General features: G+C 54.1%; 2 protein-coding genes across 7 annotated transcripts; one reads left to right on the forward strand and one right to left on the reverse strand.

The window, feature by feature from the left end:
- The first annotated feature begins 13 nt into the window (after positions 1-13).
- Positions 14-3,784, forward strand: PNMT (phenylethanolamine N-methyltransferase). Its single transcript, XM_027094705.1, is given in 5 exon segments — positions 14-1,881; positions 2,397-2,604; positions 2,729-3,060; positions 3,063-3,145; positions 3,147-3,784. Coding segments are annotated over 5 exon segments (849 nt in total). The 5' UTR covers positions 14-1,679; the 3' UTR covers positions 3,171-3,784.
- A 90-nt stretch (positions 3,785-3,874) lies between these two features.
- On the reverse strand, positions 3,875-17,639 carry PGAP3 (post-GPI attachment to proteins phospholipase 3). Of its 6 annotated transcripts, XM_027094697.1 has the most exons (8): positions 17,411-17,634; positions 16,091-16,188; positions 15,140-15,292; positions 7,421-7,483; positions 6,667-6,728; positions 6,217-6,353; positions 5,738-5,942; positions 3,875-5,588 (listed from the first exon to the last, which is right to left on the reverse strand). In XM_027094697.1, exons 1-8 carry the CDS (start codon positions 17,589-17,591, stop codon positions 5,525-5,527), a joined length of 963 nt encoding a protein of 320 aa, XP_026950498.1. In that variant the 5' UTR covers positions 17,592-17,634; the 3' UTR covers positions 3,875-5,524. The 6 variants fall into 6 exon arrangements, with proteins under 6 accessions (XP_026950498.1, XP_026950500.1, XP_026950499.1 ...); XM_027094699.1 differs by lacking the exon at positions 6,217-6,353 and having other exon boundaries at positions 5,259-5,415; positions 17,411-17,637; XM_027094698.1 differs by lacking the exon at positions 15,140-15,292 and having other exon boundaries at positions 5,297-5,588; positions 17,411-17,639.
- Between the last annotated feature and the right edge of the window lie 9,394 nt (positions 17,640-27,033).

Below are 27,033 nucleotides of genomic sequence, written 5' to 3' on the forward strand. Positions count from 1 at the left end.
TGGCAGAGTTAGTGGGTCACCCCATGCTCCTGGGCGGGGGGGCGGGGAGGGTTGCAGGGACAGAGCTATAAACAGGGTGGCTGTCTGTCCAGTCCCCCTGACTCTGCTCTGCAGTCCTGGCCTCTGTGTGAGTCCCCTGGCACTGGGCAGTGCCCAGGAAGCCAGTTGGCATCCAGGGTTTGTTTAAATGACCTCATGAAGAATATGGAAGGGGCTGGCACCGGGACTGTCCTCAGCTGTGCCTCAGGGTGTGGATGGGGTCAGTGACCCCAAGGCTGACCTCTCTCTTGGTTCTGAATCCAGACAGAATCAATCCTTGGCTGGGGTCAGGTGTTCTACCCTCCCTGCCCTGGGAGCCCAAGGTGGGTTCTTGGGGGTAGGGTGTGTAGGGGGTGGTCAGGTTCCTGTGTGTGACCCCTGCAGCTGTTGTGGTGACTCATGTCCCAACCTGGCTGCCTGGTCCAACAAGAAGACACTTTCCCTTTGGGACAAGGTGAGGGTAAGGGTGTGGCACAGAGGAGGCCAGGGGCTGGTAGCCCACCCAGGGCTGAGAGGCACTAGACTTAGCCAGAGGAGGGTTCCACTCCAGGAAGACCACGGAGATGGCCCCGCAGAATCCACTTCCCATTTGGGAGGATAGGAAGGGGGACCCTGGCATGTCAACAGCCTGGTACCTGGAGTGCCAAGCAATCTGCAGGGCTGGCCTGGCCCTGCTCCTCCAGAGGGGGCTGGAGTGTGGGCTGGGAGATGAGAGGGGTCAGACTCCAGACCAGGCGACACATCTAATCCCTTGGCACCCAAAGGCTCGGATCGCGTCCCCTGGTACCCCTGGCAGCCTGGAGAATGCACCCCGCGCCCTTCCGTCCTCACCTGGGTCCCTCGCCCCGGACGTGACAGAACGTCCCGAGCCTTCCGCCCTCGGCAGCCCCCAGATACGCGGCTGGGAGCCTGCAGGGCCCGCAGGGGAGGCCCGGGCAGTTCCGTCCGCTAAGTGCTTTATCCCTGCTTGCCTGCCCTATCGTCGCTGCCATCTGACGGGCGGGGCCGGAGCTCCGCTCTGGGGCCCCGGGGCGACCGTGGCGGAGGCCAGAACGGACTGTCCTTTCTGGAGTCGGGGCGGGGGGCGGGGGGAACGCTGGAGGACAGGGACGAAAGAGGCCTAGGGGAGAGGCGGAGAAGGGGAGTTGGGGTGACCTCACTAAGGAAGGGGGGGTGGCTGTTGGACAGGGTGTCCCAGAGATGTCCCTGGTGCTGGGAGCTGGGAATGGGGGAAAGGGCTAGCTTGAACCCTGGCAAAAAAGAAGGGAAGGGATGCCAGGCAAAAGGGGTGAATGGAGAAGAGCTACAGGGAGGAGCTGGGGCTGGTGGACGCAGGGGTCTAAGGAGTCTGGGGGCACGAAGCTGAGGGGCAGGGCGCGGGAGCTGGCCTTGGACCAGGGCAGGTGAGGCAAAGGGTGGAGGGCAGAGGGGAGCAACCGTGGAGCAGGGGCGGGGACGGATGCTCCCCCCGTGTGTCTGCTGCTCCGACACTAAAGGAGATGGATGGGGTAAGGGAAACGCAGCGCGCGTGGCCCCGGGCGGCTCATCGCTCAGCCGCCGCCCCCGCAGCGGAGAGGTCGGGGCGGGGGTCCGGCCGCAGATAAAGGCGAGCGGGGGACAAGGGCGGCCGCGGCAGCAGCATGAGCGGGACAGACCTGAGTCACGCTGCGGGCGCGGCCCCCGACTTAGACCCGGGCCGGGCGGCAGTCGCCTTGGCCTACCAGCGCTTCGAGCCCCGCGCCTACCTCTGCAACAACTACGCGCCCCCTCGGGGGGACCTGAGCGGCCCCGATGGCGTCGGGCCTTGGAAGCTGCGCTGCTTGGCGCAGACCTTCGCCACCGGTGAGCGCTGGGAAACAGAACAAAGAGTCATCAGGGAGCCAAAGGGGCGCGCACGCGACAGCCAGATGGGGATAGGTAGTTAAGGGGTGAAAACAGAAGCGGAGCAAGCATACCTCACGTGAGGGGGGGGTCGGGAGGGAGAGCACTCAGAATTGAGAAGTGAGGGGGGGAATGCAGAATGAGGGGCAAAGGCGGAGGAGAGAAGCTGCCAGGCACCTGAGAGTTCCCCCACTTAATCCTCACTGATAGGTGACTAGAGTGTATAGTTGCGGAGCCTGAGTCACAGAGAGGTTGGGTTCATTTCCCAAGGTAAAAGTCAGCGGGCGTTAGAGCCAGACTCAGACCCTGGTTAGTCTAACTCCAGAGCTAATGCTTCTTCCAGACAGAGACACACTTCCAGGGGGAGAAGGAACAGAGAGAGGGGGAAGAAGCCCCAGGTAAGGGAGGCCGTGACTGAGGCTGGGGGCTGCAGGCACAGGCCTAGCACCAGGACCTGCTTCCTCTGCCCCACCCAGGTGAGGTGTCTGGACGCACCCTCATTGACATTGGTTCAGGCCCCACTATCTACCAGCTGCTCAGCGCCTGCGCCCACTTTGAGGACATCACGATGACAGATTTCTTGGAGGTGAACCGCCAGGAGCTGGGGCTCTGGCTGCGAGACGAGCCTGGGGCCTTCGACTGGAGCGTGTACAGCCAGCATGTCTGTCTCATCGAGGGCAAGGGGTAAGGGCTGGCGGGTACGGGTTGGGCAGGGGGTTTTCCACGGAGTGGCTGGTGGGAGGTAACAGAGAATGGGGTGTGGGCAGTCCAGAGCCCTGGTCCTGACTCTGCCTTCTGAGTCAAACAGTGAATCCTGCCAAGAGAAGGAGTGCCAGCTGAGAGCCAGGGTGAAGCGGATCCTGCCCATCGACGTGCACCAGCCCCAGCCCCTGGGCGCTGGGAGCCTGGCGCCCCTGCCTGCCGATGCCCTGGTCTCCGCCTTCTGCCTAGAGGCTGTGAGTCCGGACCTTGCCAGCTTCCAGCGGGCCCTGGACCACATCACTACACTGCTGAGGCCTGGGGGGCACCTCCTCCTCATCGGGGCCCTGGAGGAGTCATGGTACCTGGCTGGGGAGGCCAGGCTGGCAGTGGTGCCAGTGCGTGAGGAGGAGGTGAGGGAGGCCCTGGTGCGTAGCGGCTATGAGGTGAGGGATCTGCGTACCTACATCATGCCTTCCCACCTTCGGACAGGCGTAGATGATGTCAAGGGCATCTTCTTCGCCTGGGCCCAGAAGAAGGTGGGGGTGTGAGGCCCCAGTGCATACAGTGTCGGCGGCCCTCACCCACCTAGATTCCCTGTTATCTGAGGTGGCACCTAATAAAGAAATAAGTCCGTGCTGGTTGGTGTTAAGTGCAGTCTGCGGCTCTCCTGGGAAGCTACAAGGGCCCAGAGCTCTCTCTTGTGTTGTGGGCATATGGGAGGCATCAACCCTGGCCTTTTTCCCAGAAGCTTCCATGAAGGAAGGTTTCCGTACACTCATTCTTCCCAAACTAAGGAAAGCCAGGGTCAGAGGAAACTCATTCAGCATCTGCTGTGTGCCAGGCACCTGCTAGGTCCATTCAGTCCTCACACTCGGCAGCAGGTCCTGTTATCCTGTTTGCAGGTGAAGCTCAGAAAGGTTAGGAACAAATAAATAATAGAGGAGCTTAGCGGAGCCCAGAAGGGGAGGTGAAGGGGGATAATTAGGAGAACTTGCAGGCGGTGGTGCTACAACCCAGGCACAAAGGCCAAGGGAAGTCAGAGGGGAAGAACAGGCACCAGCTCCCTCTCCCAGCCCCCACTACGAGCGGGACGGGAGCTCCATCCAGATCTGCTGTTGCCCTGAATCTGGTCCTTGCCATACCCACTCCCATGGGCCTAGGTAGAGACGCCATCTGCCTGTTGCCTCCAGCCAGCTCTGTCTTCTTCCCTCCAGCCCACCCTACTTACACAAATGAGCCGGAAAAGGGTAGGTGAGTCTGAGAATTGGTTTATTAAGAATGTCCCTTGCCACCCTCCTACCTTAAAATAGTTCTTAGTATCAAAAGAAGTTACAGGTCACCCAAGTCCCTGAGGTTGGAGTCCTAGCTCAGCGCCCTTACCCCCAGGGAGAGGCAAGAGGGCAGAGAATCCCGACTCCTTGCTCCAGTCACAGACACTGCCTTTGGATGGAAAGTTTCTGCAGCTCCATATTCTGTCCTTGTGGAGCAGGAATGTGCTATGGCTGCTGGCAACTGGCAGGGGTCACCTTTACCAGGGTGTAGGTACAGCACGGCCCCTGCCTGCCTCTGGGAAGACCAGAAACCAGACCCAGCCAAAGCCTTCTCCCCTCCTCCCTCAGATTGCCCCCTCCCTCCCCTGGGTCAGGCAGTGGCAAAGGGGCTTAGCAGGCAGGACACTGGGGTAGGGGCTGGCCAACCACGTCCAGGCAAGGAGGATCCCCAGTTTTCTTCCTCCCTCTGCCTCCCAAGGGGCTGATTCTGGGGGAGATCTTGGGTTGTGCAGAAGCCCAACGAGGTTCGTAAAGAGGGCGGCAAAAGAAAGGAACACATATACACACATGCAGCCTGGACACCCTTACCCCTGCCAGATCTTGGGGACACCCTGGCTTTCTGCCTGGCCTGGGGCTGTGTATAGGGTTGGTGCTCAGTAAATGGCTGTGGACGTGATTTGATTCCCCCCCGCCCACTGTGTGGCATTCACACTCCCCTGCACCTCCACTCAGTCTCTACACGTTCCCCTAACCCACACTAACCCGCCTGCCCCCCAACACCACACTTCAAAACCACTCACATACACCCCCGCTTTCCACACTGCACAAGGCCAATGCTCACACACACTGCCCCACCCGGCATCCCACACACCCAGGCCCGTGCCCACCAGCCCGTCACCTACACACTTGGTCTCCCTTACGCACTCACGTGCGAGCTCCCAACCAGAAGAGCAGCACAGGGGCCAGAGGGATTCCTGTCCTGGGTTCTCTGGGGTCCTGGCCCCGAAGAGGGAGTGTGGTAAGGCCTCTGGGGGTCTGACTGGGACAACAGTCTGGGTGAGGCTGCTCCCCGATCCCAACAGCTTGGTCCCTCTAGATCCCATGGGGAGAATGAGACCTGCCTTGAAACCTGGGCAAAGAGCAAGCATCTAGTGCCACCTAGTGGTGCCCCGGAGGAGGGCACGGGGGTAACAGAAGGGGACCCCACTATATCCCCAAAGGCCTGTGGTACCTGGTCTCCCAGCTAGACAGATGGCTCTGGGAACCACCCAGGCAGTGAGGGGATGGGAGGAGGAAGATGATGGCGAGGGAGAGGCAGCCCTCCTCTCGGTGGAGCTAAGAACACAGTTCTAGCCCTGTTCAGCTCCAGGGAGCAGAGGGGTTGCCCATTTTCCTGCCCCAGATGTTATGAGGCCAGGTCTGAACTGACGCCAGAAACTGTGAGGGCCATGTGGGGGTGAGCAAGGGGCTGGGCAGGTTACATGATTCTGGTCCCACACCCTCCATGTCCAAGTACAAGATGCTAAAAGGAAAAAAAGGCATCTCAAGGATTGGGGCGGGGACGGGGGGAAGAAGGGGAGCCAGCAGGGAGGGACAGAGTCCCCAAGAGGGCAGACCCGCTTCCAGGGCCTTCAGTCCAGTTTGAACTTGGCCTCTGATTCTTTCAGCAGGTAGAGGCTGTCATCTTCCAGAAAGCTGTGGGCCAAGGGAGGAGCCCACTGAGGCACAGCTCTGAGAGCGTCCCCTGGGGGCAGGGTGGGGTGTTGCAGGCGAGCGGGCAGTGGGTGACCAGCGCACAGAGGCCTCTAAGAGGCAGGCAAGGACGGGCAGGGAGGAGCACCCACCTGAAGAAGAGGACGTGGACAGGGATGGTGCTGACGTGCCAGATGGCGTGGGCATCCAGGACCCAGAAGAGAGGTGGGAAGTCTAGCAGCTCGAGCAGGGACAGCCCCTGCAGCAGCAGGACCACCACGATGCACTTGTGCACGTGGGGCAGCCGCTGCCGATTCCGCAGGCACCAGGTCAGCCACCACGCCGCGTTCACCAGGCCTGGGGGCGGGTGGGGGTGGGGAGAGGCTCATTCCCCGACCTCCTTCTCTCCTCCCAAAGTCTCTCCTAGCCCCCATGCTCTGTGACCCCAGGGCCCCCCTCAGGGGCTCCTCCCAACCTCCCCCCTCTCCCACCCCCAATTCTTTTCCCTTCCCTCCCCCTAAGGGTCTTTCTAGAAGCTCCTTCTCTGGGAACAGCACCAATGCCCACCTCCACCCCAAGCCAGCAGCTCTGCAGATGGTCCAGCCCCCCCAGAGACCCTGTCCCACCTCACCGATCGCCACATTGGCCGCCAGGTTGTAGCCATAGTCGAAGCGGACGAGGCTCAGGTAGGAGACGTGCGCCGTCAGCATTAGCAGAAGGAGGGCCCGGAAGGCACTGGCCACGGCCGGGCGCTGCAGCCCCACGGTCCTGCCCCGCCACCCAGAGCCGCTCAGATGCAGGGTGACCCGTCCCGCAGCAGCAGCAGCGTGGGGGAGCCACTGCCCCCTCCCCCATCAAAACAGGCTAGCAGGGCAGGCCTCCAATTCCTGTGGACTTTGCCAACCTCCTTGGAAAGAGCCAGGGCCCCTGGTCCCACCACAGAGTCCCTCTCCAGAGCTGTCTGGAGCGTATGCACATGCGAGATGAAAGCCCTGGGACAGCACCCCCAGCGGAGAGACTGGCGACCCCTTTCTGCCCCCAGGGTCTGATTTTGCTCCCCCAGCAGCCAAGGCGGGCTCACCTGACACAGCACAGATAGACTGAGTGTAGAATGACAGTGGAGGCACAGAAGTAGTCCATTTTCTGAGGACAAGGAGAGCTGGATGAAGGACCAGTGTGTGGGCAACAGGTGGTGGACAAGGCTTCATGCAGGGCAGGCTCCAGAGGGGACCCACTAGGGATGGGGGCAGGGAGGGGTGGCAGAGGCCCAGCCAGAGTCTAATGTGGGAGTCCTAGGCCTATGGCTGGTGGGGACATGTCTCGTGCTCCTTTTGTCTATCGCTGTCTCATGCCTGAATTCAATAGACTGACCCTTGTATTCACATACAATTTAAAGAAAAACGTGTGCTCAGCAGCGAGGCTTTAGAGGTATTGGTAGAGGGTGCCTGCCAAGACTCCAGAACGTAAGAGCATGCGCAGAGTTCAGAGCGTGGTCTGGAGCTCAGCAGCTGAGGGCTCAAGTCTGGACTGCACCCCTTCACTGGCTGCATGATGCTGGGCAAGTGATTTCACCCCGTCCAAGGCTCAGCTGCCGCATCGGTTAAGAAGAGCCAATAATCACACCTGCCTCACAGGGGTCAAGTGAGGCTCAAGTGCACGAATAGGTTTAAAACGCCCAGCACAGAGCAAGTGCTCCGTGAATCGAGTCAGCACGAGAACTAAGAGAGAACTAAGCCAGCTCTGCCCCACCGCTCCTGGCTCCTCAGCTCTGCCCCACCGCTCCTGGCTCCGCTGGGGACTGTCTCCAGCAGAAACGGGAGTGGGAGGGCGCTCACCTCTGTGACGTCGGTGTCCCTGGTGTGGAAGACTGTGGACCAGAACCAAGCATTGAGGGAGACCTGAGGAGGGAAGTGGCTGGTGAGTGTGGTGCCCCAAGGTGGGGAAGACCCCCCAGAGGGCTCACATCCATCTCACTTTGGGGAAAGGGATCTACAGAGCTGAGAAGCATGCTTCCCCTGGGCCCTGGAGCCCATGGACTGGACAAACCCGTGTCCCTCCACCCCCACCCAGCCCGGGGCCGTCAGGCTCAGCTTCCCACCACCCTGAACCCCCAAGGCCACGGGGGCTGCAGCCGCCACAGGTTCCGGCCTGGCCCGGGAACCAGTTCCAGCACAGTCAAGTTCCCTAGTTACTCAGTGGCTAAGACAACAGCCCCCGGGGGAACCTCACCTCCTCCCCCAACTGGCAGGTGCTGATGACAGCCCCACCCGGGCCAGGTGAACCAGTGACCTCAGCCTCTGGTGGCGGGAATGAAGTGGGTGGGGTGGAGGGGCTCGAGCCAGCTTGGGGTGTGTCCAGAGCAAGCAAGCAAGGGAGGGAGATCAAGTAGGTCCCACTGGGGCCAGTCTCTGAGGAGGAGCCTGGCCAACGGAGCCCAGCCTCCTCCCGGCTGGGCCGGCCCAACCCTCCAGGCCCAGGCCAGTGGCTGCTGCTCCAAGCTCTGGGAGGAGTAGAGGAGCAGGGCTGGAGGGGCAGCGGTGGGCAAGGGCCCAAGGGAACGCTGGAGGCCTTTCTCCTGGAAATTAACCGCGGGGAGAGTGCACAGATCATCTTGCAAATGAGGCCTGCCTCTTGTGGGAGTTGGTGCTGACATTTTTTTGAGGGACTGCTGTGTCCACAGCAGAAGCCCAACGTACTGAAAGAAGGGTGGGCTGGGGTGGAGATACACACACTGGAGGGCTGGGAAAGCAGCCAAAGGGAGAAACAGCCAAGGTCTGGCCTGGAACACCCTGGAGGTGGGGGTGGATGCACTAGGGTGGTACAGGCCTGCTGGAGATGGGTAAAGGCCGGAGCTGCTCAGTGGGGTCCAGTATACCAGGAGAACTGGACAGGCAGGGGACAGAGGGAGCAGGGTAAAAAGCCACTCTCCAGCCGGTATGCAGCAGGAAGGTCAGAGGGTAGGATGAGTTCCCTAATGCAGGCTCGAGGGGGCTTATGAGGAAACGGGAAGAGCAATGGGGTGGAGGCCTGGGCTCTGCTGCAAAGCTGGAAGTCTCTGGAGGCTCGGGGAGTCCGGTGTAAGCCTGTCTGGCCTGGATCCAGGGCTAACTCCTGCTGCGTATGCTTCTCATGACCTGGGCACAGGCTTTGTCCTTCTGGGCCCGAGCTTCCCCCTGGGACAAATCAGGGGCTGGCCAAAGTGATCCTTTGTCCCCTTTCCAGCCCTGATGTCAGGTGATCAGTCCTGTCTGCTTCTGCAGAGTCTGTGGTACTCAGGGTCAGTGTGGGGAGAGAAGCAGGCCCGGGGCTGGAGACGGGGCCCAGGCGATCACATGGGCCAGGTCTCCTGGGCAGGCGAGGAACAGGGACACCCTTGGGGAAGAGTAGCCCTGGAGCCAACGTGAGGGGGAGGTGGTGGGGAAGGCAGCAGGGAATGGCGGCCAGCCAGGCCTCCTTGTCACCCATGGCAGGAAGGGGGAGGTGACAGGAGGACTGAACTAAGTGGTGGCTGGGGGTTGGGGGGGATGCACAGGGCTAGGGCTTAGCTCTATGGGATGGGGCTGGGGGCGGCTTGGTTCCCTGTCCAACTGCCTCCCCAGGGGGCCTTCCACTTACAGAGACCCACCTGAAGCCTGGACTCTGCACCCCTGAAAAGTCCCCTCTCCCCTTGGGAGTTTCCCATTATGGAGGGCTCCTCTTCTGACCCTCTCCACAGATTTGGGAGATAGTGTCATTAACAATGCAGGCCCTAGGGCCAGACTGCCAGGGTTCAAATCCTGCCTCTGCATTTCCTGTGTGTCCTTGGGCAAGTTATTTAGCCTTGCTGTGCCTCAGTTTTCTCATCTGTAAAATGGGAATAATCATAGTATTGATAAGGATTTAATGAGCAATACAAGTACAGGGTACAGCACAGCGCCCAGGAACAGGGTTAAACATTAGGAGTTACTTCTCCCCACCTAGTTGACCAGTGTGGGATCCTCACACCACTTCACAGACTTGAGGCCAAAGAGCCCAAGTCTGCCTCCCATTCTCCCTGCCGGCCAGGGAGGTCTAGGCCAAGAAGGGGTGGTCTCCCCACAACTGCCTAGGCTCATCCCATAGTTCCAGGCTGGGGGCAGGATGTCTGCAGCCTCCATAAGGAGATGGACTCTGGGTTCAAGTTCTGCCTCGGCCCCTAAAGAGCTGTGTGATCTTGAACAAATAACAGCTTCTCTGAGCCTCAGCTGCCTCACCTACAAAACGGGGTTCATAATAGCATCCACTGCGTAAGAGGGTTGTGAGGACGATGTCTGCAAAATACAGGGCGCAAAGAAGCCATTCAGTAAGTGGTGGCTGTTACTGTGGCCTGGCACACGCTAGGTGACCCAGAAATGTCAGTTTCCTTCATCATGTCCAGGGACTGACCCCCTACCACTTCCCTTCACCTGACACCCCCCCCCCCCGCAAAGGTCACAATGTTCCAGGGCAAACCACAGGGCCCCAGGGTCTCTTGATTCCAGAATGCAGATGCCTCAACTGTAGGAAGAGGCCCCTCATCCCTGCTCCTGAGCCACTACCCCACCAGGATGCACTGAAGAGATGCTACTTCTCTTCACTTGAGTTTGTCATCAAGACTCAAGCGAAGGGACAGAGGGCCGTGGAGGGAAGGGACAGCCCAAGTGTACGGCTGCTCCCAGCCTCCTCAGCCAAGCCTGAGTAGCATGAGGGGGCGGGGGGATAACTGGTCAATCAGACAGGCCAGGAGGGCGATGGACGCCAAGAACTTTTCATAAACACTGAGGAAAGGGGGAGGCGGGGCAGGTTGCCAACGAGGGTGGAACTGGTGGGGTACAAGGAAGGCTGGGCGGAGGGAGAGCAGGAGGCTGTTTCAGTCTGTTGGAAAATAGGAAAATTGAGACAAAAATATCACAGCCGTGAAACTGGTTGGATGCCAAGTGAGCCAGATCTGTCAGGAATTCGACCCCAGTACTAAGCCCCAGTGCTCGGGGCTGTCATTGACACCACTGAGGTGGGGACAAGTGGGTCTTTAAATAGCTCGGTGTCTCAGAAGTGGGGGAGGCAGAATGTTAAATATGATGCCTGCTGCCATCCTGGGCCCCCCCAGAGGCCTCAGGCAGGGCAAGCCGGCCCCAGTTCACTCCTGAGAAAGGAATGGGCAAGAAGTGGATGGAGACTAGAGAAGGGGGGCTTTTTCCACCATCAAAAAGGATCCCTTGGGCTTCCCTGGTGGCACAGTGGTTGGGATTCCGCCTGCCGATGCAGGGGACGCGGGTTTGTGCCCCGGTCCGGGAAGATCCCACATGCCGCAGAGCGGCTGGGCCCGTGAGCCATGGCCGCTGAGTCTGCGCGTCCGGAGCCTGTGCTCCGCGGTGGGAGAGGCCGCAGCAGTGAAAGGCCCGCGTACCGAAAAAAAAAAAAATCCCTTGATTTCTTGCCATTGCCTGTTCCACTGGCTCTTGTCTGACCGTAGGGACGTCCTTCCTGAAGTCTAGCCACCATTCTGCTGTAGGCTTAACCTGTCTCTTCTCACAGTTCCCTCAGCAGAGGTAGGGTACAGTTAGTCCCCACCTCCCTGAATCATCCTGCAGAGACAGTCTGGGACTTCCCGGCACCCTCAGCCTCACCTCTACCCCTGAGGACCTTTCCTTGTTGGATGAAGGGGCAGAGCGCTGGTCTGGCCTGGCAGCTTCGGCAGAGAGCAGGGGCCCCTGATTCCACGAAGTCAAAGGTCTGTGGAGGGCCGAGTTTTCGAGGCTCCTCCAAAGCCTGGCTGCTGCCCAGCCTACGTCCAGGTCTAAATGCCAAGGCAGGGGTTGACTTCTCGTGCCAAAGCTTCATTAGCTCTGCTAATTCCCGGAGAAAAAGACTGAGACCCACTCCCCTCCCCAAGACCTAAGCTGGAGCAGGTGGGGGGGCCTTCCCACCCCACCCCACCAGAAATCAGGAGCCCCACTTGTTCCAGAAAACCCAGCCCAGGACAAAGTCCACTGCCACACCCTCCACAGAGCCTGGGATCCTTCGTGCGTGCAAACATACACAGGACTAAAGATCAAGTGTAAAATCCAAACTGGATCATCAAAGGGAGTGTGGGCACTGAGACTCTGTCCCTCAAGGGCCTATGGGTGGCGTGAAGGGGGTCCCATGTCCCAGGACACCACATCCCATAGGGTGCCCTGTGACACAGGCCCCAGGTATCTGTCCCCTCTCAACCTAACATCTCCTGATCTGTCCCTAAGGGTCCTTGGTCACGCTGGACTGCAGGGTACACCTGGGAGGTATGATCCTCACCAAGAAGGAAGCTGAGTGGCAGATGCCAGTGAGACGAAAGACACAAGAAACAGGGAGATCAAGGCAAGAGCTGTGAAGTGACCACTGGCCTCTGGCGCGTGTCGTGAAGACAAACGCTGGGACCCTCAGACCAGCACGTCCACCCAGGGAGGCTCTGAGTTTAGTTCGGAGAGATCAGGCCGGGCTGTCCTGTGCTAACAGGGGCAGGGGCGAGGGGGCGGTAAAGCGGTGAGCCAGGCAGCAGTGTCCCTGGAAGAGCCCCAAGGGAAAGGGGACGGGTGTACTGTCCTCAGTTTCCCCACCCTTCCTGCTTTCTTGGCCAGGACCAAATTCCCTTCTCTGTGTGAGGCCTAAAACAGGAAGTGGTGGCTCTATCCCACCCATGCCTGTGACTGGCTGGGCTGATGCCAGGCCCTTGCCTACACAAGAGTCCTTGCCTCTCAGCCTGGCACTTGGGGCCCTCTCTGCTTCATCTTACCCCCCTTCGACTCCCTTTCACCCAGCCACGCTGTGGTCAGGCTGACCTTCCCAAGGTTGCCTGTCCAGGCCCCACACTGACCAGCTTCTGCACCTTTGCTCCTGCTGTGCCCCCAGCCTGGAATGCTGGAATCTAACCTCCTCTCCTGCCACGTGCACACGTCTAAGCCTGACCAGGCCTACGAATCCCGGATGAAGCCTCTCCTCCTCTCTGCGCTTCCCTGAAAGACTTCTCCCCCAGACGATATGATCTCCCCACCTCACAGCTCCCAAAGCTCTCTCCCTGAGCCCTCCTCACCTCTGCCTCCATCCTGCCGCCCAGATTGGCAGGACCTGGACCTCCCACTTGGCTTAGCTCCTTGGGGCGGGGACTTCAGCTACCACAAGTGCTAACCTCTTTCTCCACCCACGGCAGATGCTCCATAAGCATTTCGCACAGCACGTGGAGAGAGCCCAGAGAGGGACTAGGTGCTCAGGCCCTGGAGCCAGACAGCCCTGGGTGCCAGCCTGTCTCCACTATTCACTACCCTGTTAGCTGTTAACTTGGGGCAGGTTTTCCCCTCTCTGAGCCTTCCACAAAGCTCACAGTGGTATCACAAGGATTAAGTGAGAAAATGTATGTACAGAACTGAGGACCATGCCCGTCACGTAATCTGTGTTCTGTAACTGATAAAAGTTATTAACGTCTATTGAATGGGAAGTGTTAGGGAGGAGCTGCATCACCCAGAGGCTCGGCAGCCTCCTTGCTGCCCTGCTTCCGATCCCCATCCCTCAAGTCTGAGGTTTGGCCTGGACTTCTGGCACCCCAACACTATCAGTTTCCCCAAGGTCCTCAGAGATCTAGGGGCGGCCTTCAGTCTCATTTTATTTGACTGAAGCAGAACTCAGGAGTATGGCCTACTCTCTCCTTCCTGTCCTTGTCCCAGGGCTCCCCCAACCACACGATGGATCATTTCCCACCTCCCCCTCTGGCCACTCCTTTTGTCTCTGTTGCTGGCTCATCCTCCTCTATTCAGCCATTAAGTTTTGGGGTTCCTCGAGGCTCCATCCTAGACCCCTCCTCTTCTCACCAAGTTCTCCCCTGGTGACCGCATCCACAGTTTCTATCACTGTCTCCTAAGCAGAAGCACAGGGGTCATCCTTGATTCCTCTCTTCCCATCTTAGGTTATCCACACAGCCAAGAAGGTAAGAGTGTAGACTCTGGAGCCAGATGCCTAGATTCAAACCCTGGCTCCGGGGCAGATTACTTAACCTTTCCAGTCCTTGGTTTCCTCATCTGTAAACTGGGGACAATAATACTACCTACCTCATAAACTTGTTATGGTATTAACAAGGTTAACATTTATAAAACGCTTAGAAGGGTGCCTGGCACACAGTAACAGCTATGTAGTTGTTTGTAAAATAAATACATTTAAAAAATTTTAATGTCACCTCCAAAACATAGCTCAAACATATTCTCTTTAATACCTTCCTTCCCAAGACCCAGGCCACCTCTCTAGTCTCGCTACTGTGCCCCATGCTAAAATTACCAACTAGGCCCCGCATCCACTCCTGCCCGCTCCAACCTGGTCTCTACACAGTAGCCAGGATAGCAGATCTATTCACGAAGCCCCTTCTCTCCAACCCTCATTGCTTCATGAGGCTTTGACCGTCGAGATCTAAAGTGTTACTGTGCCTTCCAGGCTCTCCATCCCCATCCATCTCCAGGCTCCACCTGCTGCCCACCTGCCCACCCGCCTCACACCCCCTCCCAGCTTCCTGCCTGGTCGGTCTCCTGGCCTTTCAGGTCCTCATATAACCTGCACTCTGTCCTGCCAGTGCACATTCACTCATCATTCTGATTTGACCTCACACACCCCTTCCTCAGGGAAGGCCTCCCTGGACTGCCCTGTACTGGTCTAGACCCCATCACACACCCCGACAGCAGCACACATCTATCCTCCACTGCACTTGTTCACAGCTGTCCTTTTACATTCAATTGTGTGCTTACGTGATTAGTACCAGAGGGCAGGGACCTGTCTGTTTTTATATCCTTGTGGCTCTCCTGCACCCAACAAAGTGCCTGGCACAGAGCAGGCGCTCGATATATGAACAAGAGGCTGCTTTGATGGCAGGAAGGTGAGTGAGGGTGGGCTGTTTCCCTGAGGCTTCCAGTGGTAGCTCTGGTCTAGAGACATCCACTGCCACCTCCTCCTCTCACCCCCGCCCAAGGTTGCTGTGGCTCCTGCACCACGGTCCCTGCTTCTCACACAGCTCCACGCTCTGGATGCTGGCTCTTCTGACCAGCCATTCTGTGAAGCTCACAGCCCTCTCTGGATACTCAGATGGAACATATTTCAGCTTCTCCAGGGATGGTCTAAGACCAGACTGAACTCTAGATGGAATGCTGTGGCTGCTACTGCCTCCAGGCCTCAGCTGGGGTTGACAGTGCTTTGAACCTTCCAGAGGGGTCCTTGGAAAGACCTGTGGTCCCCGCATGCTCCCTACCGCCCATCTCCCTTCTGTGGTTGTAAATTGCCCTGCTGGGTGTTTCAGCAGCTTCCTGCTTCAGGACAAGAACAATGTTTCTTTCCTCTCTCCCACTCTCTCAAACAGCCTGACCTAGGACTCTGCTAGAAACGGAAGGCCTAATTCAGTACCTTCCATGTTCTCCCCAGGCTCGACCATCCCATAGCTGCAACTTTAACCCTGGAAAACAGAGGGGAAGCTAGGTGGGTGATAATGGGGATCTAAGAGTTCCTCATTCCTGGGTGAGGGTGTTGAGCAGGAATCCTGCCAGGTTACCTACCCAAGCGAAGGCCACGCAGGTAGGGTACATAGGGGATGAGGCTGGCACGGAGGTGCGGTAGCGACAGAGCATAACCAGGCTGGCCAGGCCATTGAGGAAAGAGGCCACAGCAGAAGCTGGTTCTTGGAAGCACAGGAACCGGAAGAAGGGCCACTGAAAAAGGAGCACAGGGAGGGGTCTGAGGAGCAAGCAATGCCCAGTTGGTCCAACCTACCGCTGCTTGACCTGCTGCATCACCAGGCCCCCGGCCGGCTCCGCAGCTCTGGACCTTGGCCAAAGCCTCAGGGGCAGTCCCTCTTCAGCTCCGCAAACTCCCCTGCAGTCCCCGGGTGAGCGTTACCCCTCTATCCTGGCCAGCACTCACAGCACTGGGAAGACCAGGCCGGGCAGTGTGGATGGCTCAGTATGGCCTGGTGGAAATAGCACAGACCTGCCATCTAGAAGACACAGGTCCTAATCCCTCCTCTACCACTAACCACAGCCCTCTGAGCCTCAGCTTACTCTGTGACAAACTGGGGAGAATAATTCTTGCCAACCTCAACACTCTAGAACAGGATCATACTGGATCAAAAGGCATCAGCAAGCTGTGTCTCGCTGGGCAATCTGAGGGGGTATTATTATTTTAATCCAGACTCCTACTGAAGAAGCAACAGAAGTGTGCCGGGGGATGCTCAGGGAATTGGTCTTTGTAGCAAGGTGGGCATCTCAACCACCCTAAGCAGCCCAGGACCACTCCCTGAGGAGACTCCAAAGCCTCCCAGATCCTGTTACCTCAAATCCAGAGGCAGGACACACTGTTCCCATCTGATGATAACCAGCATGTTTTGAGAAAAACAGGTACCTGCCCCAAACACACACTCATCACCCCACACCCTGGCCTGCTTGGACAGCGTGGTCCAACTAGAGGCATCTTACTCCCATCATCTACCTAACCCTGACCCTCCAACTCACCTTGCCATGGAACTGAGGCACTTTGTGACCTTCCTGGAGGTAGAGGCCAACGGTGACCCACATACACTCATACTTACAGTCATCCTGACAGGTCCAGCCTGAAACAGATAAATATGGCCTGGTGAACTCCCCAGCATAGGGAGGCACAGAGCGAGCTCGAATGGGGCCCAAACTCAAACAGGCCAAGAGGTCCTGCAGGTTGGAGAGAACCAGAAGAAATCGGAAAATTCTAGCTTCCTGCTTGGATGGATAAGAGATGGTGTAAAATATACATAAGGGAAAGGCATGTGTGTGTGTGTTTTAGTGGGTAGGAGTGTACAGTGAGCAAGTGGAGATGTTTCTTCTCTCTTCCTTTCACCCAAGACGGAGACTTTGGCATCTGATGGACTCATCTGTGGATACCTGGGTTTACGTTTGCCTTTCCTGAACACAGGATTTTCTCTCACTCACCAGGGAGAAACCCTTGCCGTTTTACACCCCATCTATGAAAATGAAGCCCAGATTCTTCAGTCTGACTTTTAAGGCCCCATATTCCCTTTCTAACTTTATTTCCCACTACTCCTTTTCATGCACCCTGCTCGCTGAGTAAACCAAGCTGCTGGATGTGTCCATATCTGTCCAGGGCCTCCACTCTCTGTTTTCTGTCTGGTATGCAAAGGGATAGTAAAGAGAAGAAACGTGTAGTCAAACAGGCCAGAACTAAAAACTCCACTTTACCACTTACTGGCTGTGTGATTTTGGGCAGGACACTTAACCTCTCTGAGTCTCCCCATCTGCAAAAATCAGGTTAAGAAAATTGACCTCAAAGGGTTGTTGTGAAAAATAACTATTTTGACACCTGCCACAAAGGAAGTGCCCACTATGGCCACAGGCCTAGATTTAATGCATCCATCCAGAAGCCCTTCCTCTCGAATGTTCCAAGATAATCACTGCCCCCACCTCCTCAAAGCCAGAAACGATTCCTTCCTCCCTATTACTTAATCTAAGAGTCCTTTGGGGCTCAAATCATCCTCTCCCTTGCACTTGAGAAGGCTAAAGTCCCCTTGGGGACTGTGAGCCCCGAAGTCAGGACCCTGGTCTGATTTCAGTGTCCTTCCAGGTCTTTGTACCCAGGAGGTAGTAAATGCCCATTTGACTGACTAAATAAAAAGTAAATGAAGCTCCTGGTTGACAGACTATCTAATCACTCTGGGGTTCCACTCACTCACACTCACAATGGACCCGGGAGAGGAACTAAGGTACAGATTGCAGAGTGGTCTTCGGGGGCGAAAGGGGCAGGGCAAGTCCAATGGGCGGGGCCTATCGCGGGGTGGGGCTTACCTGCTAGACTCATGTAGATTGGCTGGCGGGAGCGGAAGTGCTTCAGTGCGCCCCCCGAACAGTTCCGCTCCTCGCACCGCAGCACGCAGTCGCGGTACACCGGCTCGCGATCGCCCTGGGAACCGCTTGCTAGTGCGGCTGCCCCAACCAGCAGCACCAGCCGCACCGTTCCCCCGGCCATCCCTTCACCCTGGCCCTCCGCCGGCGGAGGAGCTTAGGAGTCTTCACTTCCGGAGTAACCGGAAGTGCCTTGTGTTCTTTCATCTACTCTCCGCTGAAGTCCACCCCAGTTTAAATAAACGTTCCCGGAATTTTTTGGGCGCCTGCCCCGCCCCTCGCCTTAATGTTATTTGCATGTAACAGACGTCAGGGTTAGGGGAGGGGAGACACCAGGTGGGTTAAGAAGCAAAATAAAGTGGTATCTTATCAACATCCGTCTTCTTTTTTTTCCAGGGCCTCTTTATTTCAGGTAGGGCTAGTTTTCTGTCCCCAGCCCTGTCGGGTTTCCACTCCCTAATGTACCCGGAACTGTCCACTTATCTCCATCTTCACTGGCACCGCCACCCTAGTTAAAGACATCGTCTGTCGCCGAGGCAGCCGCATTAGCCTCTTAACACATCCCCCTACTTCTACTTATACCCCTCCAGCCCATGCTCTATTTCCAAAAATTCAAATTTGACCATGTCATCCTTCTTCATAAAATACTGGCTCCCACTTGCCTCAAGATAAAATCATAACTCCACAAGCCCTGCACGATCCAGCCCCTGCCTACTGGTCTCCCTCACTCGTCTGCCCCAGACTCCCCTCAAGGGGTCATGTCTCTCAAGCCCCGTGGCTCTGCCTCGTCTGTATCACTCTTGCTATCACTCCTGCTGATTCTTTTAGTCTCAACTTAAACACTACTTCTGGGGGTGATAACACCTGGAGGGTGCTATAACATACAGTGGTCTCTTTGTCTTGTTTACCACTCTACTACCAGCACTAGTACAGAATTTACCTCAGGGTAGGCACTCGCTAAGAACGCGTTGTTTTTGTTTTTGCTTTTGTGTTTGTTGTTGTTTTTTTTAAGTAAATGAACAACGTAATTCATCGTAAGAATTTGGGCGCCAAACCAGGGCTGTTAAATCACCAGTGTGATTCAGACCACGCTGAGATAGGAGAGGTGTCCTGTTTCAAGAAAAATTAACAGGAGGATCTTTGGGAATAGAACACTCGCTTTATATCACCCCTCCTCCCCACACTACCACCAGCGCAAACACACACACCCGTCTCATTGGCGCATTGACGCCTTGTAGCTAGATGCATAATTAGTGTGTGTGTAGATTAATGACTGCCTTTCCTCCTCTCCACTCTCTTCACCCCTGGTCAACTTTTTATCTTGGGAGGTGGAATGAGCTGGAAGTAAAATTGGATTTGGATTCTGTTCATTCACTCGTTTGGCAAACATTTCCTGAGCACTTAGCCCTAGCACCAAGGTGGCAAGGCACAACTGCAGGAGGCACCATTCATATTGTATGTTCTGTGAATGGCGCTCAGGGGTGCTTCATTCACATTCTATTTTCTGTGAATGGTGTCTCTTCCAGTTAAATATAACATGAATAGTGTCCCCTGGAGTTGGGCACCCAGTTGATGCTGATTGGGAAGCTGAAATGAACAAAACAACCACTCAGCCCTCCAGGAGCTGATGGAAAACAACAGAGTGCTCATACTACTTTGCATCTGATGGATCGGTTCATTTTTTTTTTTTAATCTTAAAATTTTATTTTTTAGTTTTTAATTGAAGTATAGTTTATTTACAATTTTGTGTGATAGATCAGTCCTTTTATAATACATTATTTTATTTCGTCCTTACTATAACGCTTGGATGAACCTTTTTATGAGGATCCCCATTTAAGGATGAGGAAATTTAGAATTAAAGAGGATGAAATATGGACAAAGCAGGAATTCTCCCTCTGAGAGAACACCAAGGTAGAAATAGAGCTCTTTTAAAACTTTAAGGTTCCAATTTTGGAAGCCTCATCCTATATTATATCAAACATGTTAAAATGTGGCAACACCCACATTAAAGAAATTTATAAGTAACTATATATAGTTGAATTGAGTTGCTGTAAATAGTTGACATAGTGTTACATTTCGTACATTTTTAATAAATATTATTTTTTTTGTAGTTTTCTTATCGTATTTTGGAGCTAACATTGAAAATCTGTTCATGTCTCAAACATTTCATAGGTCCTTGAAAACTCATGGCTACCTGATGGAGAAAACAATCCTATGTTAAAGGTGGAGAGAGCGGTGGAGACATCTGTCATGTTGTCCTGGTGGGAGATGAGGTGTTGTTTCTCTGGAACATCTCTTGAGAGTTTTGCCTGCCAGAAGAACCCTACACAATTACCAGGCTTCTCCATCTCCCCACTTTTCAACACAGAGACCCTCCTTTCCTTCCCCACAGAGCCCCCTCAGCTTAATCTGCTTCCTACCTTGCATTTGGTTTCTTATGTGAGTCACAGCCTGCAAAGTCATTGATTCATTCCTTCAACTCAGGCTTATTGAACCCTACTGGGTGTCAGCCATTGCACTAGGAAAAAAATAGGTGAATCAGAAATACTTCCCAGTCCAGGGAGGAGAAAGACAAAGCAAACATTATAGTGTGCTGAGGGCTCATAGGCAAACTGACCGTATTCTTAGAATAAAAATGGGAGGATAGTCTACAATGAGGGTTCCTAATTCGTCAAATATGTATTGCAGTTTACCATGTGCAAGTCTCTGGGGACAGTGATGAACTAGGTGTCATCCTTCTCATGGTCAGAGGAGGGAGACAGACAACAAATGAGTACCAAATAAAAGACTAAGATAATTTCACTGCTAATGTAAGAGCACATTGGTATGATCACTATGTAGGATCATTTAGCACTGTGTAAAATATACATACCCTGTAACCCGGTAATTTACATAGACTCTCTAACCAGCAATTTCTCTCCTAGGTATATCTACACAATCTCTAGGTATACCTACACAAGTGCAAAATGGGGTAAGTACAAAGCTGTCCATAGTAGCATTGTTCATTATTTTCAATAGCAAAAAAAAAAAAAAAAAGAATGGGGCAGATTTATAATGTCCTGACATAGAAAAGCTTTCATGATAGTTTTGGTAAGTATAAGAACAGTGTGTGTGTTTGTGTGTGTGTGTGTGTGTTTACACATCACCTCATGTGAGGAAAAATAAGAGTATATATTATGTTTGTTATTTTAGAGACTGTATCTAGAAAGATATATAAGAAAGTGGAAATAATTGTTGCCTCTGCGGAGAAGGGGAATTGTGTGTCTGGGTGACAGGGAAGTGAGGGACATTTTTTATTCTTGTACTTTGAAAAATTTGTGCCATCTGTGTATGTCATCAGTTAAAAAGAAAGAGAAAATGTAAAAAAAAAATTTCATGTAGTCACAAGCATTGAGTTATATAATTGGATAACGTAAGTGAGGGAGGGAGGGCAAGGGAGTGGGGAGGGAGGTGGAGGCTACATTGGATTGGGTGGTCAGAGACTTTTTGAGAAAGTGACAGTTGAACTGAAACTCTCTTGACCAGAAGGAACCAGCCCTGCTAACACCTGGGGGTAGATTGTTCTAGGCTGAGGGAACAGCCAGTGCAAAGGCCCTAAGGCAGGAACAAGTTTGTCATCTTTGAAAAATAGAAAAGAAGGCTGCATGGGTGGAAGGCTGTGAGACTGAAACAAAGACCAGAGACCAGATTCTAGAAGGTCTCAGGTCACAGGGAAGAGTTTAGGCAATGGGAAGCCATTAGGAGGTGTTTTAGCACCAAAGCGAATGAAACGATCTGATTTATGTTTAAAACATTTACTTTTTAAAAAAATTATTTTTATTTATTTATTATTATTTTTTTAATTGAAGTGTAGTTGATTTACAGTGTTGTGGCAATCTCTGCTGTACAGCAAAGCGACTCAGTTATACACAGAGACACATTCTTTTTTTACTATTCTTTTCCATTATGGTCTATCTCAGGGTATTGAATATAGCTCCCTGTGCTATACAGTAGGACCTTGGTGTTTATCCATTCTAAATGTAATAGTTTGCATCTACCAACCCCAAACTCCCCGTCCATCCCTCTCCCTCCTCTCCCCCTCCCCCTTGACAACCACAAGTCTGATCTCTATGTCTAGGAGTCTGTTTCTGTTTTGTAGATAGGTTCATTTGTGCCATATTTTAGATTCCACATATACGTGATATCATATGGTATTTGTCTTTCTCTTTCTGACTTACTTCACTTAGCATGATCATCTGTAGTTGCATCCATGTTGCTGCAAATGACATTATTTCGTTCTTTTTTATGGCCGAGTAGAATTCCATTGTATATACGTACCACATCTTTTTTTTTTTTTAATTTTATTATTTATTTATTTTTGGCTGTGTTGGGTCTTCGTTTCTATGCAAGGGCTTTCTCTAGTTGAGGCAAGCGAGGGCCACTCTTCATCGCGGTGCGCGGGCCTCTCACTATCACGTCTTCTCTTGTTGCGGAGCACAGGCTCCAGGCGCGCAGGCTCAGTAGTTGTGGCTTACGGGCATAGTTGCTCCACGGCATGTGGGATCTTACCAGACCAGGACTCGAACCCGTGTCCCCTGCATTGACAGGCAGACTCTCAACCACTGCGCCACCAGGGAAGCCCAACCACATCTTCTTTATCCATTCACCTGTTGATGGACATTTAGGTTGTTTCCATGCCTTGGCTATTGTGAACAGTGCTGCTATGAACATGGGGTGCATGTAACTTTTTGAATTATAGTAAAACATTTACTTTGGTATTGTGGGGGAAAAGGGGGCAGGTTGAAAGGGGGCAAGAGCTGTAGAGCGAAGATCAAAGGCCAGTGCTTTCGCCTAGAGAACTGACAGAGGCTTAGACTGGTGGGGGGAAAAGCTTAGATGTATTAGAACGGGAATTGATAGATCTTAAAGATGACTGGATGGAAAGGGCAAAGAAAGGGAGGCATAAACAATGTGGGTTCCATGAATGAAATCATCTGAAACTGGAATTGTCCTCCCAAATCAGGATTTCATGATTGCCCTAGCTTTATGCTTCTGGAAGCTTCCTAGCCTCCTCTTCCCCAAACCAAAAGCCAGAGGCAAGAGTGTCCTCATTCACACCCCAGTGGTCTGTATCTACAGCAGCAAGTGGGGTGAGCTTGGGGTCCTGAAGGCTTGAATGGAGCAGGAAGACCCAGTGATTGTGAAACAAGGAATCTGGAATCTGCCTAACAGATGACTCAATGGGACTTTCGAGGGACAAGCATAGGGGTTGAAAGGGTCACGACCCCCACACCAAATCCTAAAACACTGTGACCAGGGACCATTCAGTCCAACTCTCTCATATTTCAGATGGCAAGGTGAAGCCTTATTGAAGGCCACACGGCCCAGCTAGTCTGAGGACAGACCCCCAGATAAAGTAAGGACACATGGCGAGCAGCCAGCACAAACACACCGACGGCACAGGACACGGGATCACAGACCGTGACAGCTGTGTGCGCACAGGCCAGGATGGACGGCCCCGGTGCTTCCTGCACGTGCATTAAAGCCAGGTGAGGCGAGAGCACAAGCGGCCTAGGGAGGGAGGAAGGCAAACTACGCAGGACTTGGGCCTGCATTCGTGAGATGAGGGTGACGGGCTGAGGCGGGCAACCAGCGTGCTCAGGGTCTAACGTGTCTGGTGTGCCCTTTGGGCTCTGCTCCTTTGCTAACCTGGGGACTGGGGCTAATCCTGGGCCCACAGAGGGGCCTCCCAGAGGTTGCAAGTGCTCTGAAAAGGCCACCTTTAGGAAGGACAGATTTTCTTATCAGAAACTTCTAGATTACTCTACGGTGGCCCCAGAGAGGCTTTGTGCCTACTTTCAGGGTATTCCTTCCAACTAACTAATTAATACAGACACTTCCCCAACAAACTATGCCCCAGACTAGAGGCCTTGTGGGGTAGGCCCCAGTTTGTGGCCTGGACCTTGGACTGTGGACCTCATCTCCTCCCTTTTTCTGTTTGTTTTCAATCCTCTGACCGCAGGCTGGCTGGTGAGGTAGGCAGAGAGGAGGAGACTCTGGTGCCAACACACACACACACATACACACACACACACACACACACACACACACACACGGCCTCCTGGGCCCCCAGTCTCAGGGGTTGGTCAATGATTGACTGGTATTTCACAGGCCGCTGGTTCCAGACCCCAGCCTGTTGACCCCTTGAGGTCACCTCCCTAAGCCAGAGCCCCTTCCTGCCTCTTCAGTGCCAGTAGTCACTTCCACTGCCCGCAGACCCAGTACCTGCCACCCAAAGACCATCTCAGGCAGTTCTGGGGGGCTGCCCTCTGTCCTGCCACCCCTTTCCTCTGCAGTTGTCTCTGTCTCCCTGGGTCCCTCACCGGACCCTTCAGGCAAACTCTTAGGCTCCTCCAGCAACCCTGGCAGTCCCCTGGCCCCCTCCCTTCTCCTCCTGAGGGCACCCCCCCACCACCACCTTTGTCCCTCAGATATCCCCTTTCCTTGGCTTCTCCTGGCAGGCCCTGCTGGAGGGGCAGTTGAGGGGAGAAGCGAATCAGCAGCTCCCACCCCTGCCCCCCTTCCTCTCTTCTTGTCAAATGCCAGACAAGGTTTTTTCCCCTTCCTTCCTGGCTCTGAATGGGTTCATTCTCTTTGGGAAACTCAGCTCCACTGGAGCCTCCTCCAGGGGCGTGAGTTCTGACCCCGCTCCTCCCCCATCCCCACTCCAGCCCCCACACCCACTGGCTCCGCCCTCCCTAAGCAGCCATCTAGGACTGAGCATTGTCTCCAGACCAAGTTGCCTGCTGGGATCTGGGATGCCGGAGAGGGTGGGCTTGTCTGCCCAAGGCGGGAGTAGGGGGTGGGGAGGCGGGATCTTTGTGGAGGGAGGGACCAGCAGTTGCCCCGATTTCTTGGAGGACCCCCCCTCTGACTCCTGTGCAGGGACCCGCAGGGAGGGTGGGTTCATGCACCCTTGATTCCGGGCTCTGGAGCCAAATGGATAAAGCCAAAGTCTCATGGCTCAGTTACCTCGGGATCCAAGGGTTCCTCTTCTGCAAGATGGGGAAAGATAACACCCCGCCAGAGGACTCAGTGAGATGAGTGTGGCTCTAGGACAGACGGTGGCACCGAGTAAGGGACTCAGGAAAGGATGCCATCACAGCAGCTTTCCCGACAGGACAAGCCCTCCCAACACAATGGCAGGGAGCATGGGGCCCAGGGGAGACAGGACATCTCTAACCCTGACTCTAAGACCCTGATGGTCTCTTGAAGCCTCAAGCTTGGGCGCCCAGTGCAAGTCCTTCAGTGTGCGACCAGCAAGTGACTCTTGGAGCCAGAGCGCGTCTCCTCTCCCTGAAGGGCTGAGAGGCTACGCGTCTGAGCAGCACCTTGACTAGGTCCTGGGCTGGGTGATGGGGTGAGGGTGAGGGGCTGGCTTTGCTGGCTGTTCACCTATTTCCCTCATTAGCTCTGGGAATGTCTTGGGCAAATTGTTTAACGTGTTTGAGCCTCCGTTTCCTTGCCCCTCACCCTCATCCTAACTCTAACTCTAACCCTAGAGAAAGTAGGGATATTGATGCCCATCCTGAAGGGCCACTGTGTCCCCATACACAGCAGTATTTCTTGAACGTTTATGACTATAATCCAAAGAATAAATCCATTGTACTTCATCACCCAGGACACACATGCCCTTATCCCACTTGTAGTCAATCTTCAATTCCATTCTATTTCTCAAAAACTAACTGGGACTTCCCTGGTGGCACAGTGGTTAAGAATCCGCCTGCCAATGCAGGGGACACGGGTTCGAGCCCTGGTCCGGGAAGATCCCACATACCGTGGAGCAACTAACCCATGTGCCATACTACTGAGAGCCACAACTACTGAGCCTGCGTGCCACAATTACTGAAGCCCACGCGCCTAGAGCCCGTGCACCGCAACAAAGAGTAGCCCCTGCTCACCGCAACTAGAGAAAGCTTGCGTGCAGCAACGAAGACCCAACACAGACAAAAATTAAAAATAAAAATAAATTTATTTAAAAAACAGAAAAAACTAAATAAATAAATAAAATAAAAAAGAAAGACAGACTTGTCCTGATCATTGAAATTGGTTTCACAACCAACCTTCTAATGGATACTGACCTGCAGTTTGATCATCACTGATTAGAGCCAGAGGTGGACTTACCATGGTGTTAAAGAGGGGTAAGCTTCAGGCCCCTCATTTGCATTTATGTGTCTAATTTTGTATTTATAACTTTGTTTTCCTTTTCTTAAAGAGAGTCCCCCAAATTTCATAAGCTTCAGGTCTCACAAAACCTGGATCTGTCCCGGTATAACTAAACCTGAGACCACTTTTCCAGCAATTACTGTGTGCTAAGTACTGTGCTTAGAGCTTCAGGAGTATTATCTCCTTTAACCCCTAGCACAGTGTGCCAGATGCTATTTTACAAGTGAGCCAACTGAGACCCAGAGAGGTTCAGTCGCTTGTGTAAGGTCACACAGCTAACGCGTGGTGGAGTTGAGATTTGAACCGAGGTCATTCTGATCCCAGAGTGCCGTGTTCTCAAGTTCCCTACTGTGAAAGTGCCTGCCTAGAGCCACGCTAGGAATAAGGAAGCAGTTTAAGAGATGCTAATGTCCTTCATTCTGCAGCCCCCAGTAGGTGCCTCTGATCCCCTCTTGACCAGCACAGACATGCTCAGGGCTGAGCATTCCAACTAGAGTTGCCAGATTTAGCAAATAAAAACGAGGATGCCCAGTTAAATTTGAATTTCAGATAAACAACAGATAATTTGTTAGGATAAGTGTATCTCGTGCAATATTTTGTTGGCATTTCCAACAAAAACATGCCTTCCTTCCATCCCCACCCGCACGAGACCCCCGACCGGGTCTTAGTAACTGGGTCAGGGGCTCCAGGTGGAATGCAGGGTGGGGAGGTGGAATTAAGCAGACTAATAAAAGGCCAGGGACAGAGAAGGAACCTTGGATGAATTGGGTGCTGAGTGCCCCGTAAAGAAACAAGGATGTTCTCTGAAGGATTGAGATGTAGGTTTCTACATCTCTCCCCAATTTGACTCCCCAAACTTGTAGACCCCCTTAAAAGCATGCTTTTCAGACTGGAAAAGATATCTAGAAGATTCGAGAAGGTATGCCAGGGAGTCCTGGAAGCCACAGGTTAAACGCAACACATCCCCCTACTTGACTAACATTTTTACCTGAGGATGCGGTAGGAAAACCATTATTTGATATTAAAACAAATAGGCATGGGATGGAGTAGGATGCAAACGGCCAGGAATGTTTAAGATAAAACCTGCGACTTAAAAGAAAGTTAAGAATGGCAGGCCAAAGCGTTTGCCCCGGACTCCCGGGGGAGGGGCGCCATCACCCTCCTCTGCTTTGGGGGGTTCTCCATGGAAACGGGTGAGAACTGCTGCGGGCAACCCTGGAGTCCGCGCGCTGGCAGCAACGCCACCCAGGCCTGCGCGGAGAGAGGGAGAAAGTGAAGCTGGGAGTTGCCACTCCCCGGGACTTGCTGGAATGCGGTTGGAGGGGGTGGGGGGGGGGGGGACGAGCTGCGAGCGCGCTGGC

This window comes from Aethalodelphis obliquidens, unplaced genomic scaffold, assembly GCF_003676395.1.
Source record: "Aethalodelphis obliquidens isolate GAN/ISIS:26980383/991018 unplaced genomic scaffold, ASM367639v1 scaffold89, whole genome shotgun sequence".
NCBI lineage: Eukaryota > Metazoa > Chordata > Mammalia > Artiodactyla > Delphinidae > Aethalodelphis > Aethalodelphis obliquidens.